The 18,585-nt window shown below is 48.4% G+C and overlaps 1 protein-coding gene across 3 annotated transcripts in view; it reads right to left on the bottom strand.

Moving 5' to 3' along the window:
- The window catches only part of MAU2 (MAU2 sister chromatid cohesion factor), a 297,343-nt gene that overhangs the window by 144,037 nt on the left and 134,721 nt on the right, over nt 1-18,585 (bottom strand). For all 3 annotated transcript variants that reach the window (XM_068129792.2, XM_078786386.1, XM_078786387.1), the window contains one exon: nt 15,538-15,587. In XM_068129792.2, the coding sequence (XP_067985893.2) occupies nt 15,538-15,587 (50 nt within the window). The remainder of the gene's footprint in view (nt 1-15,537; nt 15,588-18,585) is intronic.

Here is an 18,585-nt window from a genome sequence, read left to right as displayed (position 1 = left end):
CGGCGGGGATCCCCGCCTCCAGAGTGGCTGGTCACCGTGACCGCCAAAGCGTGTCGCGCGTGCGGGTATAATGAGCTACACCTGTGGATCACGTGACCACGGAAGCACGCCTCGCTTGAGAGGCATGGCTTTCGGTTTGCGTTTTGCTTTATAAGGCGCGATAAATGGGCTTTTGAGTGTTAGCGGTTCATGGCGTTGACGGTTCATGGCGGTTCATGGCGGTTGACGGTTCATGACGGTTCATGACGGTTCATGGCGTTGACGGTCAAAAACCCATTACATCAATTTTACCAGGCACTGTACAGTAAGTACAGTGGACACCAAATGCACGGTGGAAGGCTAGAAGTAGAAGATCGTCCAAGACAAGTGAGAATAAGCCATACTTTGGAGGAGATGACGTCATTCGCTGGTCCGATAACCAAAGATGTGGTATAAAAAAACCAGGTGAGCTAACAATGCAGCAATGAAGGAATTCGGCCAAGGCACCGGCACACAACGACCTACCTACATCGAAAGACTCAATGCCAATGGTGACAGAAGCCAAGACGGCCGGCTTAAACACCGCCGAAAGACCACGGTGTACCAACTTACGATGCAGAACATCTTGCACTTAATATGATGACAACAGGTGCCATCCTCTGACGTACCATTACAGGTACAGGTACAGTACACGTGAGCACAGAGCAAAAGTTCACTGAAACCGAGATTAAGAAAAAAGAAAAAACACCTCGTGGTCCGTGCTCGATATCCGAGTTTCAATCTTTTCAAACACATGATGCTCTCGGTCACGGTATCTCCTGCGAGCTGCTTCTCCTTCAACCACACAAACAACAACTTCTCCATATCTTCATGGATAGAGGTCCGGAGCTTTGAAATAATCGTAACGCCCTTGGCTGGCGTTATAGCCTTTATGGACTCCTTCTGCTTCAAAATCGTACATATCGTAGAAGGAGTACGATCGTACTGCCTCGCCAAGTCGACAACACGCACACCTCACCTGGCATGCTCTTCTCCTCTGCTTAATAAAACCAGTTTATTTCTTTACATTCTCTTGTATTATGTACAGTATATACGAGGTTGTGCTTGTTTATACATTATTTGTTATTTATAAAGTACATTTTTGTTATTTAAAAGCACCTAACAAAAAAAATTGGTGTTTTTTTTTGAGGCTGGAACGGATTAATAGCATTTCAATGCATTTGAATGGGAAAATTTGCTTTGACTTACGAGCGATTTGGCTTACGAGCTCCGTCACGGAACGGATTAAACTCGTAAGCCGAGGTACCACTGTATATACATATATATATATATATATATATACATATATATATATATACATATATATACATATATATATATATATATATATATACATATATACATATATATATATATACATACATATATATATATATACATATATATATATATACATATATATATATATACATATATATATATATACATATATATATATATATATACATATATATATATATATACATATATATATATATACATATATATATATATACATATATATATATATACATATATATATATATACATATATATATATATACATATATATATACATATATATATATATACATATATATATATATACATATATATATATACATATATATACATATACATATATATACATATACATATACATATATATATATATATATATATATATATATATATATATATATATATATATATATATATATATATATATATATATATATATATATATATATAAACTACATGACCAAAAGTATGTGGACACCCCTTCAAATTAGTGTATTTGGCTATTTCAGCCACACCCTTTGCTGACAGGTGTATATATAATCAAGCACACAGCCATGTAACCTCCACAGACAAACATTGGCAGAAGATTGGGCCGTACTGAAGAGCTCAATGGCTTTCAACGTGGCACCGTCATGGGATGGCACCTTTCCAACAAGTCAGTTCGTCAAATTTCTGCCCTGCTAGAGCAGCCCCAGTCAACAGTAAGTGCTGTTATTGTGAAGTGGAAACATCTCGGAGCAACAACAGCTCAGCCTCAAAGTGGTAGGCCACACAAGCTCACAGAATGGGACCGCCCCGCGTAGTGAGTAAAAATCGTCTGTCCTCGGTTGCAACACTCACTACCGAGTTCCAAACTGCCTCTGGAAGCAACGTCAGCACAACAACTGTTCGTCAGGAGCTTCATGAAATGGGTTTCCATGGCCGAGCAGCTGCACACAAGCCGAAGATCACCATGCGCAATGCCTAGCTTTGGCTGGAGTGGTGTAAAGCTCGCTGCCATTGGACTCTGGAACAGTGGAAATGCGTTCTGAATCGTGCTTCACCATCTGGCAGTCCGACGGACGAATCTGGGTTTGGCGGATGCCAGGGAAACGCTACCTGCCCGAATGCATAGTGCCAAATGTAAAGTTTGGTGGAGGATGAATAATGGTCTGCGGCTGTTTTTCATGGTTCGGGCTTGGCCCCTTAGTTCCAGTGAAGGGAAATCTTGACGCTACAACATACAATGACATTCTAGAGGACTGTGTCCTTGCAACTTTGTGGCAACAGTTTGGTGAAGGCCCTTTTCTGTTTCAGCATGACAATGCCCCCGTGCACAAAGCGAGGTCCATACAGAAATGGTTTGACGAGATCAGTGTGGAAGAACTTGACTGGCATGCACAGACCTCAGCCCCAAACACCTTTGGGATGAATTGGAACGCCGACTGCAAGCTAGGCCTAATCGCCCAACATCAGTGCCCGACACCTCACTAATGCTCTTGTGGCTGAATGGAGGCAAATCCCCACAGCAATGTTCCAACATCGAGTGGAAAGCCTTCCCAGAAGAATGGAGGCTGTTATAGCAGCAAAGGGGGGGGGGGGGAGGAGGTATGGGGGGGGAGGACGACCAACTCCATGTTAATGCCCATGATTTTGGAATGAGATGTGTGATGTTTGGGTGTCCACATACTTTTGGTCATGTAGTGAATATATACTGTTGGGGTTTTGAGATTGTACATATGACATCATTAAAGGTTAAAGGTTTGCCCTCCATAGTTCGTCCACAAGCAACACGTAGGCCCACTTAAGAGTATTAGTTATCTCATAGTATGTGTAAGAGTAGGCCATTTCCCTTGTAATATCTGTGTTGTGTAAAGAAATGAGCTTAGGTCCTTTCATCTTTGAGCCACCCCTCACCACCCCCCTCCATTAAATCATGGGCATAATTGATCCCGCGCCCCATTTGGCATCCCTCAAGTTTGTTACGCTTTCGCTACCCGCAATTTGTTACGCTTTGGCTGCCAGCAGCGTTCGCTGCCCCTGGTTTGCTCGAAACTAGACGGGTAACACGAGGTAAGCCGAAGAAGAGGGAGGAGCGCGAGGGTCGAGGTGTGGCCGCGTCAAGCAGCGCGTCAGAAGGCGATGACGGTAAGGGCCCCCAGCCAACTAGGGCTCTGTGGGCATGGCGTAATAGGGCATGGTAAGGGCGCGTCTAGCAAGGGCTGGAAGGTTCACTGGGCAAGGCTATATAAGTCTTCGCCCAAAGCCCTTGAACAGGACTGGCGATGACTGGCTGTATTAGAGGACTTATGCGAGGACTCGCAAAGGACTGAAGCCAAGCATTGGTATTGATGAGGATTGGTTGTTGGAGAACTCACGAGGACGCGCGTGCAGATGACAGTATCGAGGACTTGGAAGCACATTGTTCGCGTTTGTTGAACGATTACGTACGCGGCCGCAGCCGCAAGTGTAACCGCCAAAGCCAGCCCTACCGTTCGCCCTGTAATAATCCCGTGCGCGCCAACGACACGCGGAGAGCTCCTGGCCGCTGTATTCATCTCCTTCGTGGTGCGAGTTGGGGACCGGAGAGCGAGCTGCCTGGACGCCATCCCTGGACCATCAACCTGTTCGCCTGCAACCCCGTGTGACTCGTGTGAGTGTGTCTGAGTGTGAGTGTGAACGGGCCCGTTTGTCTTGGGATAAGTTAAGACTGTGCTTAAGGACTGCACTGTGTCTTCTTCTGCTGATCATTGTACATGGTGTAAATCAATTATGTTCTTCCTTTCTTCCAAATTCGACCGCTTCTGTGATTTCCATCATTGGGTAAGCGTGGCACGATTAAGAACCGCTTGGATCGGGTTTAGTCATTGATAACGGCTCGGGTCACGGGTTCGCTACCGCTTGGTGTATTCACCAACACCCGTGATTCGGGCGGGGCTTAGTTCCTCGTTTCTGGGCAGCACGAGTACTTAGGTATTAGTGATTAGTCCTACGACCCTACTTCGCGCTGTCCGGGAGGGACGTCATAGTTCCCGGGTCCCGTCGGCTAGTCAAACACAAGGGGACTAATCCCCCCCTTGGTAAGGGGAAAAGGCCGTCGCTGAGATCCGCAACATTTGGTGTCGGGGAGTGGGATTTAGAACCCTACTAAAATATTTTGGGACGAATTGGCTCCAAATTACGAGCGACAAAAAATTTAATTTTAACATCCAAATTAAAATCGTGCCATGGATAACCAAGACGGTCGGATGCCGGTGGGGGTAGATGAGGAGATAGAGGAAGTAATAACCCAGGATCCCCAGGAAGAATTGGGAGAAATGGAGGATGCAATTAATGAGGGTACAGCAGTAGAGGTAGCAGGAGTATAAAATGGCGGCGCCTCGCACATGGCGACGAGGGCCGCGCCCGCTGCGCAAGTGGGGGGGGGGGGGGGGGGGGAGGGGCATGGAAGCCTTCATGGCACAATTCATGGCGGAAATAAAAAAATTGAGTGACAAATCCACCAAAGAAAGCAGAGAAATGAAGAACGAAATCCGGGAAACGAAAGAAATAATGGGCGCCCAACAGAATGAAATAAATAAAATAAACGGTAAATTGGACACCCAAAGTGACAAATCCACCCGGGAAACGAAAGAAATGAAAGACGGGTTAACAGGGTTTGAAAACGAAATAGGTGGCCAAATAAAGAAAATGGGGGACATTGATCGCAGGTCGAGCGGGAAAGTCGCATTGGTACGCGACGGGGTAGCGCGATTTGAGGAACGCGGGGAAAGCGAGCTAGAGCAGAGCATAGTTGACCGGGGTAGAAATCGCGACACGGGGTATGGAGAAGCAGACGGCCGCCGAATTGGAAAAGCAAATTTTATGTGCAACGGCGGTCGTCGAGGAAAAAGAAAATGAAAAAATTATAGTGAAAATTGGGGACGAAGCGACGGCAGAGTTAGAAATTAAATCAGAGGAAAAGATGGAATGCGTGCAAAGTCCATGTTCGCATTGTGATGCCGTGCTGCCTAACCCCAATGAAAGTTTGCAGATGCGGTTGGTGGAGAAGAGAATCCCGAAGGAGAGTAGGCGCGTGTATGGCGCGAAAAAAAAATTCGCGCGCTTGGGATCGTGACGTCACCCGGGCGCTCATGGAAGGTCCGTGGGGAGGTGCACAAAAGTGAATGGTGCGCGTGTGCGAATGGTGCCGGAGCGCGAGTGTAAGACGGAGTGTATGTGGGAAGAGTGTGTTGAAGAAGTGTGTGTGAAACGGAGTGTGGAACGGAGTGTGACACAGAGTGTGCGATGGCTGAAGAGAGTGTGCGGGAGTGCACACCAGAGCACATGATTGGGTGTGCAGCAAAAGAGTGCACACCCATGGTTGTTACGGTGTACGTAACGGGAGAGTGTGCGCGAGGGTGTGCGATGGCCAAGTGTGTAACAGAGTGTGCGAGTAGAATGGGTTCGCCAGGGTGTGCGCGAGGATGTGTAATAAGGGAGTGTGCGAATGGCGTGAGTGCGCCTGAGTGGTGTGCACCGGAGTATGCGGGGAAACGAGTGTGCACCGGAGTGTGCGGGAAGCGAGTGCACGCCGGACCGTGTGCGGAGAGAGAGTGTGTAGTAGTAGAATGCATGGGGTGTATGGGAGGCGCTGGAGCGCCTCGGTGTGAGAATGCGACTCTGTCATCGACGCAGACCGGGTTAGCGCGTAGGGCGACGGATAGCCGACGCGAGCTAACGGGGCATGGTGTGCTTTGTGTGCTGCGGGGACCGGCGGGGATCGTTGCCGTGGCGGTCTCGCAAGGAGCGCCGTGCACGATTCGGGCCGGGACCCGCCCTGTATGGTCAGTGCCGCGCCTTCGCGGAAGAGGCAACCGGCACGGTTTGAGGGGAGGAAGGAGAGGTCGGAACTTCGCCCCCTGGCGGGCGCGGTGCTCCGACCGGGGGAGGTTGGGCCATCGTGCCGGAGACCGAAAGGCTCCGCGCAGGGATGGCGCCTGGAACCTTGGTCCAAGCATGCCTCCTCCCCAGAATCGAAAATGCCGGACGGACCCAACCAACAGTAGACCACCCACCCGCATGCATTGCTCGGCTTTTCGAAGCCGAGCTGTGACAAAAATGTATTGCCGCACGGAGAGGCTCGAGTGGAGTAGACGAATGGCCGTAGTGTTAGCGAATGGTAGCTTTACCATTCACATTATTGGGGCACATGAGCGTTAGATTATGGGGTGGCAGTGTAAACTAGCCGAGGGCAGGCTAGGATATTGTTAGGGATTTAGAAATGACAGTAGGGACAAGATTTAAGTTGTGACTTTTGTACAGGTAGAGGGGACGTCGAGAGATTAGATGGATGTTAATGACGAGGGAAGTGCTTCGTGTAAGGGAAGACGGGAAAGCACGAGTATTAGAGGGAAGTAGTTAGTTAGATGATGCTGTGTGTATGAGCTTGAGATTGAGAATCTTTGTGATGAGCTTGAGCAAATGAGGAATTGAATGAGAATCTTTGTGGTGAGCGTGAGCAAATGAGGAATTGGTCGGGGATGACCAGAGAAAGTATGAGTGGTGTATTGAGGACATGTGTAATTGTGTTGTGTGAATGGGCTTGCATGGTGTGCAAGCGGAGAACAGGTGTGTGGAATAAATGGTGGGAGTAAATGGTCTGGAATGAGTGGTGTGGAGTGCATGGTGCGAAGGAGTGGATGGGGGAAGATGGACCCCTTCACGAATACCCGGGGAGAGTAGTTTAAAGTTAGGTAGCGGGTTTAGGTAAATTGTTGGATATTGACACCTGTGGTGCAGGTAGTAGCAAGGTATTGCTTGGATGGGTGCATGAGTCTGTGGAAATGGCTGGGCATGTGGGTCTGTTGGTGAGTATGGTTATTGGGGCACTCCGCCACTGGTAGTCTGTCTGCCAGGTGAGGCCGCAGGTAGGCTCTGGGAGCCAGTTAGAGTCAGAGTAGTGTTCAGTGGGGCCCGAGGATCCTAGGAGAGGACCCGGGTAGCCCAATGCCAGAGAGGGCATCAGAGGGGTGAGAGAGCCAGGAGGGGCCTTCCCCGATTTAGGGTAGTTGTAAGGAGCATGGTAAGCTCGGGTGGCGACTTCAGTGTCGGAGGTGCGCAGGTAGTATATCTGCTGGTAGAGCCACACGACCCAGCCCCGAAATTGTGCGAAGGCACAGTATTGAAAAATTGGGGAGTGAGACCCAAATTGGAGGGCACCACAGGGTGGATCAATGGGAATTGGTTTTTAGAACCGCATAGTTTAAAGATGCCGATTGGCAGGGCATGACCCCGGGTAGTTTAAAGGAGTTAATGTTATTAGAGTATAGTTAGAATGAGAATCTCTTCGCACCATCCACATCCACTCACCATGGGTGACAGAACTCCACACCAGATTTTGCAAATGTTTGGATGGTAAAGACGCATCTCGACGGGATTTGACATTGTGGTATTCCATCCCTTCCTTCTTGGGAGGGATTGGCTGACAAATTTGGCGTAGAGGGGGGATAGGGAGACAAAATGTAGAGACGGAATTGGTAAATTGTAAATACGGGGAAGGGCAAGGGTAGTGTAGGCTGACATGGGGGGTTACGAACGGCTAGGGACGAGCTTTCTCTGCTCGCTCTTCCGCGCCCCATATGTTGCTTTGCCTTGTGTTTGTGTGTACCTTTGCGCCCTTTCCTTGCCTAACTCTCTGCCTTGTCTTTCCTCCCCACCCATGGACCCATTTTTGTTGAGGGGAGTGTGCAGGAACCCTGACCTGTGCAGCTGCACTCTGCTGCCTCTTGCTGCGCCAGTACACCTATGGGCCACACGTTCTGAAGCCTGGCACCTTTGCTGGAGCAGACAATTTTTTTTTTTTTTTTTTTTTTTTTTTTGTATACTGAATCGAGGCTCGTGAAAGAGCTAACATTTATTTCACAAACAAATCAACCAGACAAACAAAATATACAAAAAGAGGGAGCGGAAGACAAGATGGGGAGAGAAGGGGAAGCACACAACCACAACATTTGAGAGCAGGGAGAAGTGTGGGAGGGAGAGAGCTTGGGGGCAGGAGGTGTGGGAAGGGGGGGGGGGGGGGAGAGGTATAAAACACAAGGGGACCGAAATTAGCGGGGGTAGAAAAGATCAAGGTTTTGGATGGGGGAGGATAAGAGATGGTGGTGAACAGCTGTTTTAAAGACCTGGAGGGTGGAGTGGGATTGAAGAGAGTGAGGGAGTTTGTTCCAGAGGTGGGAGAAAAGAGGAATGAAGGAGTGAAGGTGAGCAGAAAGTCTTGATTTAGGCAGTTTAACCATAAGAGGGTTGCAGGCAGATCTTGTGCGACCTGTAGGAATATTTGGGGGACAGAGCCCAGAGAGAGCTGGGGGGGAAAGGCCAGAGAGGAGTCGGTAGAAGACGGAAAGACCACCAACCTGCCTGCGGTGAGTGAGTGAAAGGCCCTTGGAGTTAGCTTCATCGCGGGAGATTCCAATGACAATTGCTGCAACCGTCATCTTGCCCTGCGGACCACTGGTTTCTAAGTAGCGTCAATGTCACGCAGATAGACCATGAGATTGGCCCTGCTGAAATAATAACCCAGAAACAACTTGCCTTCGTCTCCTGGAAAGCAAATCCAACGGAAGGAAATCTCATTTCCTTTCACAAAGCCCGAAACAAGTGTGTGTCCACCCTCAGGAGAGCCAGGAAACAATATCTCTCCGTTCTCAAGACCGAACTCTCTTATCTGTCTCCCTCTTCGAAATCCTCGTGGCGTCTGGTCAAATCCGTTTCTGGTGTTTGTTCCCCCTCCATCCCCTCCATCCCCTCCCTTACCTCAAACGGCTACACAACTGACTCCGCACGTGAAAAAGCTGAATGCCTCAACTCTGTGTTTGCCTCTAAATCTTGTGTCCCAAACCCATACCTCTCTGTACCCACCATACCCAGTCGTACCCTGCTGCTCCTGGACTCCGTGTCCTTCCCTCCTGACAAGGTGGAAAAGTTTCTGTCAACCCTCGACTCTGATTCTGCAACTGGACCCGACGGCATCAGCCCACGGGTCCTAAAATCCTGCTCTGCCGCTCTATCTCACCCTCTCTCTGTTCTCTTCACCCTCTCTTTTGCTCAAGGTCAACTGCCATCTGCTTGGAAATCAGCCAACATCACCGCTTTGCACAAAAAAGGTGCAAAAACAGATCCTAGCAACTACAGACCAATCAGCCTTCTCCCAATTATCAGCAAAGTCATGGAATCCATCATTGCTTCGGATATGAAATCTTTCCTCTTCTCCAATGGCTTGATCTCTGATCATCAATTTGGTTTCAGACCAGGTCACTCTACTCTGGACATGCTGCTTCTGCTGTCTCAACAATGGATGGAGGTCCTCAATGCCAAACAGGAAATTAGAGCTGTCTCCCTCGACATATCACGTGCCTTCGACACGGTCTGGCACCCCGCTCTGCTCACCAAACTCTCCTCCTTTGGTATCCATGGAAATGTCCACGCATGGCTGGCGGACTTCCTCTCTCGTCGTCGTCAACGTGTGGGCCTGAATGGGTTTCTCTCATCTCCTCTTCCTGTTCAGGCTGGAGTTCCCCAAGGCAGTGTTCTGGGCCCCGTGCTTTTTCTGGTCTTCATCAATGATCTCTCTGACTCTCTTGAAAATCCTCTCTATCTCTTTGCTGATGACTCCACTCTCTGCCGCTCCATTCCTCTTCCCTCAGATCGGCAGTCTGCAGCCTCCTCACTCTCTGAAGACTTGGACAAAATCACAGACTGGTCAAACAAGTGGAACATGTCTTTCAATCCTGACAAATCTCACACTCTTACTATGTCTCTCCGAAAAGATCGACTGGACAACCCTCCCATCTACTTTTTCAACAATCCTCTCCAAGAAGTTCTGTCGCTCAAGCTTTTGGGTCTCACTATCTGCCATGATCTTTCTTGGGAAAACCACATTTCCAAGCTGGCCTCCAAAGCCAGTCGCCGACTGGGCATCCTCCGTCGTGCGAAGTCCTTCCTCGGCACACCTGAGCTCCTCATCACATACAAGGCTTTCATCCGCAGCTCAATGGAATACTGTTCTCCCCTATGGGCCGGTGCTCCTGCCTCACACCTAGCTCGGCTTCACGCTGTTGAAACCAAAGCTTTCAGAATTATTGGAATCTCCCGCGATGAAGCTATCTCTGAGGGCCTTTCACTCACTCACCGCAGGCAGGTAGGTGGTCTTTCTGTCTTCTACCGACTCCTCTCCGGCCTTGCACCCCCAGCTCTCTCTGTGCTCTGTCCCCCAAATATTCCTACAGGTCGCACAAGATCTGCCAGCAACCCTCTGATGGTTAAACTGCCGAAATCTCGGCTCTCTGCTCACCTTCACTCTTTCATTCCTCTTTTCTCCCGCCTCTGGAACAAACTCCCTCACTCCCTTCAATCCCACTCCTCCCTCCAGGTCTTTAAAACAGCTGTTCACCACCATCTCTTATCTTCCCCCATCCAAAACCTTGATCTTTTCTACCCCCGCTAATTCACCCCAGATCCACCTTGTTTGAAATGCCAACTTCTTTCCTGGAAGTCCTGGCAGTGTCCATATGTTTTATACCTCTCCCACCGCCCCCTTCCCATGCCCCCCCCCCCCCCCAAAGCCCTCGCCCTCTCTCAGATCTCTCCATGTCTCCATGTCTCTCGGTCCCTGCTCTCAAATGTTGTGTTTGTGTCCTTCCCCCTCTCTCCAAATCTTGTCTACCGCTCCCGATGTTATATGTTTTATGTGTCGGTTTGTCTTTCTGTGTGATTAATGTTCGCTCTTTCACGAGGCTCGATCTTGTATACATACTACAAAAAAAAAAAAAAAAAAAAACGGACACGGTTTGTGCATTTTTATTTTATTCCGGTGTGCCAGGAAAGAAGATCTCCAAGTTTTATTATGGCACACAGAAGACGAAGCAGGAGGACGCAAGATGCAGCAGCCCAGCAGCAGCCAAGCAGCAAATGTGCCATTTCAATATGACTGTGCATTTTTGTGATTGTGCATTTTTGTGCATTTTGATGCCTTTTTGTGCATTCTTGTATGATGGCGTATTGGTGCAGTGCAGTGCATTGTGTTTCTCTCCTCTCAAAATTCTTTCCCACAAAAGAACAGGTCCTGGGTTGTAGAACTGTAAATAATTAGATTAGTCTTGTAAATAACATGCTCCCCACCGGCTTTAAGTATAGTTTGAGAATTCTTTCCGCAATTCGGTTAGCCGTGGGTGTGAGTCTGTTTATTAGTACACAACGCAGTAGGTGGGAAACGTTGGTGGGAAATATTTAGTGTTGTAAAACTGTCACACACAGGGTGTTAGATTAAATGTGCAGGGGAACCACACCTAAGTGTCACACGGAATGTAAAAAGTAGTCCTGAACCTTGCTCAGAACCGGTCGTTCTCACATGTGTGGGTTCGGCTCAGGGACGAGCCTGGCGAAGGAGGGGGGCAGTGTTGCGGTTTTGAGATTGTACATATGACATCATTAAAGGTTAAAGGTTTTCCCCCCATAGTTAGTCCACAAGCAACACGTAGGCCCACTTAGAGTATTAGTTATGTCATAGTATGTGTAAGAGTAGGCCATTTCCCTAGTAATATCTGCCTTGTGTAAAGAAATTAGCTTAAATAAATGAGCTTAGGTCCTTTCATCTTTGAGCCCCCCCCTCCCCCCCCCCCAATTACATCATGGGGATAATTGATCCCGCGGCTCACTTGGCATCCCTCAAGTTTGTTACGCTTTGGCTACCCGCAATTTGTTACGCTTTGGCTGCCAGCAGCGTTCGCTGCCCTTGGTTTGCTCGAAACTAGTCGGGTAACACGAGGTAGGCCGAAGAAGAGGGAGGAGTGCGAGGGTCGAGGTGTGGCCGCGTCAAGCAGCGCGTCAGAAGGCGATGACGGTAAGGGCTCCCAGCCAACCAGGGCTCTGTGGGTATGGCGTAATGGGGAGTGGTAAGGGCGCATCGAGCAAGTGCTGGAAGGTTCGCTGGGCAAGGCTATATAAGTCTTCGCCCAAAGCCCTTGAACAGGACTGGCGAGGATTGGCTGTATTAGAGGACTTATGCGAGGACTCGCAAAGGACTGAAGCCAAGCATTGGTATTGATGAGGATTGGTTGTTGGAGAACTCACGAGGACGCGCGTGCACACGACAGTATCGAGGACTTGGAAGCGCATTGTTCACATTTGTTGAACTATGACGTACGCGGCCGCAGCCGCAAGTGTAACCGACAAAGCCAACCCTACCGTTCGCCCTGTAATAATCCCGTGCGCGCCAACGACACGCGGAGAGCTCCTGGCCGCTGTATTCATCTCCTTCGCGGTGCGAGTTGGGGACCGGAGAGCAAGCTGCCTGGACGCCATCCCTGGACCATCAACATGTTCGCCTGCAACCCCGTGTGAGTGTGTCTGAGTGTGAACGGGCCCGTTTGTGTTGGAATAAGTTAAGACTGTGCTAAAGGACTGCACTGTGTCTTTTTCTGCTGATCATTGTACATGGTGTAAATAAATTCTGTTCTTCCTTTCTTCCAAATTCGATTCAATTCATTGGCAATTGTCAATTGTCAATTGAATTCCAATTGTCACCAATTGGTGTCTGGGTGTGGGATTTGAAGCCCGAACAAAATTTTCAACCATCTTAAAAAATTTGGTCAATATTACGAGCGGCCAAAGTTTTTATTAAAAACCAAATTGAGTCGTGCCATGGATAACCAAGGTGATCGGATGCCGGTGGGGGAGAATGAGGAGGTAGAGGAAGAGTTAGAGGCAACCCAGGACCCCGGGGAGCAATTGGGAGTAATGGAGGAGGAGGTTGAAGAAGGTGGGGTAGAGGGGGTTGCAGGCGCGCAAAATGGTGGCACCTCGCACGTGGGCATGGCAGCACAAAATGGCGGCACCTCGCACAGGGCCGCGGCAGCCGGGCCCGCGGTGCCAACGGACTGGGGCCTATTTGTGGTGCAAATGAGGGCCTTTATGGTCAAGTCGGGTGAAGACATGAAAAGAGAAGGGGCCAAATCAAGGGCAGAAATGAGAGACGGGTTAAGTAAATTAGACAGTAAATTTGGGGGATTAGACCGTAAATTTGGGGAATGAGACCGTAAATTTGGGGGATTAGACCGTAAATTTGGGGGATTAGACAGTAAATTTGGGGGATTAGAAAATAAATTGGAAGGATTAGAGGGCAAATTATGGGGCCAATTGGAGGACGTGGGTAACCAAATTGGGGAAATGAAGGACGGGTTAACAGGATTGGAAAATAGAATGGCCACCCAGGAGAAGCATATGGAAGGGGTGAGGAATGGGTTAACGGGGTTAGAAAACAATATGGAAGGCAAATTGAGGGAAATAGGGGATCAATCCGCCCGGGAAATCAAACGAATGGGGGAGCAGATAGAGGAGGTAAAAATCGGGCTAGAAAACAAATTGGACACCCACAAGGGGGAGCTAGAACAGATGAGGGCGGCATCTACCAAGGAAATAGGAGAGACGGGGGAGAGGAGGCAGATGACCGAAGAAGCGTGGTTGTGAAAGGAGACGGGGAGTTGAACTTTGAGAGCTGCTACGAGCTGAGGCAAGCTGCCCAAGGACGTCTGCCGTTTATCAGAGTCCAGAACGATGTCAACCTCCCTCCCCAATATACGAATCCCCTTTTGATAAGGTCCGATCACTGTTCAACGCTACGACCAGCGCCGCCTGCCGTGAACCGAAGCCTGGGGAAAGATCGGAGCCATGCAGTGCCCTGCATTGGACCTTCCCTGCCTGCCATCCATTCCCTCTAAGTGTGAGCCTGTTTGTGTTGTCTTGGGATTGTTAAATAAGACTGTATAAGGCTGCCCTGTGTTACTGATTCTTCCTCTTCAACTGTACATTAGCTTTTGTCTCCTCTTCTAGTATTGTATAATAAATTCTGTGTTCTTCCTTTCACTTTGGTTTCTTCTCCATTTGATTGCCTTAGTCTGTTTCCTTCAATTGAATATACGTGGCACGATTTGGCCAACGCTCAGGATCGGGTTAGTGTTTGCTAACGGCTCGGATTTCGGACTGCTAACCGCTCGGCAAACTCCATCTTGTCCGGATCCGAGCAGGGAATTATATCCCTGCTTTGCGGAGGGATTGGCAAAGGTATTTGGGAACCCATTGACCAATCACCCTGGCCAATCTCGCCCGCAAAGGGGCGTTATAGTTTCCAGGAACAGAGACGGCCAGCTTAAAGGACAAGGGGACTAACCCCCTCCCCCCCCCCTCCCCTTGGTAACGGGAATGCCACTCCGAATCCGTAACAATTGGATTCGTAATCCGTAGCCTGGTGTTGGCTTAGCGGTTGGGGTGCCGGCTTGGGATCCTAGGATCCTGGGTTCGAATCCCGGCCGATCGCTGAATGAATGCCAGGGGGGTTGACTCAGCCTGTCATCCTTCCGAGGTCGGCGAATTGAGTACCAGCTTGCTGGGATGAATGATCCCGGTGTGTACCCCGGTTAGAATAGGTACACCGTATCCCTGCGCATCGTAAGAGGCGACTAAGGGTTGGCGTCAGGAAGGCCATCCGGCCATAAAAACATTGCCTCAAACATGGAACCATGAGGTCATGGGGCCCGCAAGGCTAACCCCCGCTCCAGCGGGGAAAATGGCCTTAAAACGATCATTCATTCATTTCATATTCTTTCTTCCAAATTCGACCGTTTCTGTGATTTCCATCATTGGGTAAGTGTGGCACGATTAAGAACTGCTTGGATCGGGTTTAGTCATTGATAACGGCTCGGGTCACGGGTTCGCTACCGCTCGGCGTATCCACCAACACCCGTGATTCGGGCGGGCTTATTTCCTCATTTCTGGGCGGCGCGAGTACTTAGGTATTGGTGATTAGTCCTACGACCCTACTTCGCGCTGTCCGGGAGGGACGTCATAGGTCCCGGGTCCCGTCGGCTCGTCAAAGACAAAGGGACTAATCCCCCCTTGGTAAGGGGAAAAGGCCGGCACTGAGATCCACAACAATACATACACACACACACACACACACACACACACACACACACACACACACACACACACACACACACACACACACATATATCACTCAGTCACAAAGCTCCTAAAAGCATGGTTCCAAAATGGCCTGTAGATGATCCATTCCCCCTCCTTGAAACAGACATCTAAAATGCAATCAAATGCATTACCAGATGGAAAAGACTTTGTGCAGATATTGTTGTGGAAATGTGTTAAGAATGGTTAAAAGTAAAAGTTTGTGTATAAGCAGCACACCTGACAGGGAAGTTGTGGTCTGGGTTTATCCTTTCCAGGAGCGTGTAGAGCTGGTGGCACAATGAGAGAACAATGGAAACACAATTTGAGGGACAATCAGCATGATAAATCATTGTCCAGATGATTCTTAGACGAAGCTATAATACAACACCAAAAACTTTAGCATTCCTTTGCTCCTCACAACAGTTAGTATACTTTTGTCAAACTTCCATTTGATAAAACCTATCTCTCTATCCATAAAAAGAACATGGACGTGCTTTGAGAGATGCAAATTTGATTGGTCAGATGATGTAAAATGCTGTAATATTTTGTCCAAATACCGCTAAACTAAAGTATGTTGAAATTGGCAAAGAGGCCATTTGCATTATAGTGTTCAAATATAAAATTCAATTGAAATAAAAATACAGATTATAGTCGAAAGATTTGTTTTTGGAAGTTTGCCGCTACTGATGCAGTGTCTTTTACACACCACCTTATTAACACATTACACGAGCCATTCATGCCTGCAGTTTGTGTCCTTTATAACATCCTTTAAATGGTAAGTTTCATGTTTGGAATGATTTTCAATTTTGTTTGATTGCTCGACACACAGTGAGGATTTTTTTTTATCTCACTCCTCTCTACCCATGTGCGATCGGGTCAAATTCAGAGAAAGTACGGCTAAAGTACAGGTTCGTTTTCCAATATGTGTTCAAAATATAACATTCAATTGAAATCCAGTTGTTCCTCGATCGTAAACTGACGTTTGTATACGGACAGACAAAGTGAAGCAATTACTTAACTCCACATTTCAGTTAGCGTGCGAGAGGTAATAATGCGCCGATCGCAGAACATGGTTATACGAGTTGTTTGAGAAGAACAGTACAAAAGTGCTCATCATAGATGGGCCCTTCAGCTCGTCGGCATAATAAAACCAATTTCCTTTAATGCATATTTGTACTTTAAAACAGGTGGGTGTGTGTGGGGGGGGAATCATTCCATTAATATAGCGTCGGATCCCGACATTCGCAGAGGATACATTGCCTGAAAATGCCCCGAATGTCAAATCCACAAATGTGGGAGCATTGTTTCAATGGGAAAAGGGGAAAAGGGTCCCTTTGGTTCACGATTACAAGGGGAAATCAAAAACCCCGTGAAAAACCATGAATATGCCCACGAAAAACCGCAAACACGCGAAGCACAGGGTCGCGAGTGTCGAAGCAGGTGAGAAAAACTGCGAATAGGCCCACGCAAAGAATGTCGAATCACATGGTGGTGGGTTTATGCACATGTACAGCTGCTTTGTGCATGATGCATGGAAGATGCTTTTGGAATTATTACGTGCACAGCTGGTGGGAAATGGTTTATTTGTGCCTGGAAGTGGTTTTATGACGTGTGGAAGTGGTTTGTGTCCCGGTGTGTACCCTGGTAAGAATAGGTACACCGTTTCCCTGCGTGTCGTAAGAGGCGACTAAGAGGGTTGGCGTCAGGAAGGGCATCCGGCCAGAAAAACATTGCCTCAAAAAGAGAACCATGACAATTACAACTACATATGGGCAGGGTGCAGCCCGAAGTGGAGATCGGTTTCTGAGGTTTGGGACATGGAATGTAGGGACAATAACAGGGAGATCAGGAGAAGTGGTGGAAGTATTGATCAGAAGAAGAGTGGACATATGTTGTGTGCAAGAGACGAGATGGAAGGGAAGTGGTGTGAGAATGGTGAAGGGAAGGCAGGGACAGAAATACAAGTTTGTGTGGCAAGGGTGCCTGGGGGGCGTGAATGGTGTTGGTGTCCTGTTTTCTGAGGAGTTTGTAGACAGTGTGGTGAGTGTGACTAGAGTGAGTGATAGGTTGATGATGGTGAAAATGATGATTGGAAAGCTCTTGGTGAACGTCATCTCGGGATATGCTCCGAAGGTTGGTCGGAGAGATGAAGAGAAGGACAAGTTCTGGTGTGCGATAGAGAAGCTGATGGAAAACGTGAAAGATGAGGAAGTTGTTGTGGTAGGAGGAGACCTAAATGGACATGTGGGAAGGAGTATGGATGGTTTTGAGGGAGTTCATGGGGGTTTGCAGATATGGTGTGAGAAATGGAGAAGGTGAAAGGATTTTGGAGTTTGCTGATGGAGCTGATTTGTAATACTCAGTTCCAGAAAGAGGATAATAAGCTTGTTACATACACGTCAGGTGGGTCGACGACAACCGTTGGCTACCTGATGGTGCGTAGGCGAGATAGGGGGCACCTCCGGGACACAAAGGTGATCCGGGGGGAGGAGGCTGTTTCACAGCACCACTTGGTTGTCTGCGACATAAGGGTGAAAGGTGCGAGGAGAGCTCGGCGGGTGAAGTACCAACCGAGAAAGAAGGTGTGGAGGTTGAAAGAGGTGACAGGCAGGGAGGCATTAAAAGAGAGGCTGAGTAGGGTAGAGGATGATGTGGTTGAGCTTGAACGTGGTTGGATGTCAATGAAGGATAGTCTGTTGGGAGCCGTTGGTGAGGTATGTGGATGGACAAAAGGACCACCGAGGCACTCGGAAACATGGTGGTGGGATGAGGAAGTTGGAAAGAGGATTGACGAGAAGAGGAAGAATTTCAAGGAGTGGCAGAAGGCGAAGGGTACGGGAGCAGAAAAAGCAGAGCATGAAAGTTATAAGGCAGCCAAGAAGGCTGCAAAGAAAGAGGTAGCAAAGGCGCAGGAGGCATGCAGGAAAATGTTCGGAGAACGCTTGGATTCGGAAGAGGGTCAGAGCGGTATTCAGGATTGCAAAGCAGTTAGCGAAAGAGAGGTGTGATGTGATGGGGGTGGGTTGCTTGAAGGATGAAGTGGGACAAATCGTTGTGGACCCAGATGGAATTAAAGGAAGATGGAAAAGATATATGGAAATGCTGTTGAATACAGAGAATGAATGGGATGGCAACATAGAGAGTAACGGCAGAGAAGATAACTGAGAAGGAAGAGGAAGCGATAAAAGCAATGAAGAGTAGAAAAGCGGGAGGGCTGACGGGAGTTGTGAGAGATATGTTGAAAGCAGCAGGAAGTTGGGGTGTGGAGAGAATGACAGAGATCTG

Source organism: Myxine glutinosa, chromosome 11 (genome assembly GCF_964187855.1).
Source record: "Myxine glutinosa chromosome 11, kmMyxGlut1.1, whole genome shotgun sequence".
NCBI classification, from domain to species: Eukaryota; Metazoa; Chordata; class Myxini; order Myxiniformes; family Myxinidae; genus Myxine; species Myxine glutinosa.
The sequence above is the reverse complement of the archived record's forward strand: the minus strand, read 5'-3'. Positions and strand labels throughout refer to the sequence as shown.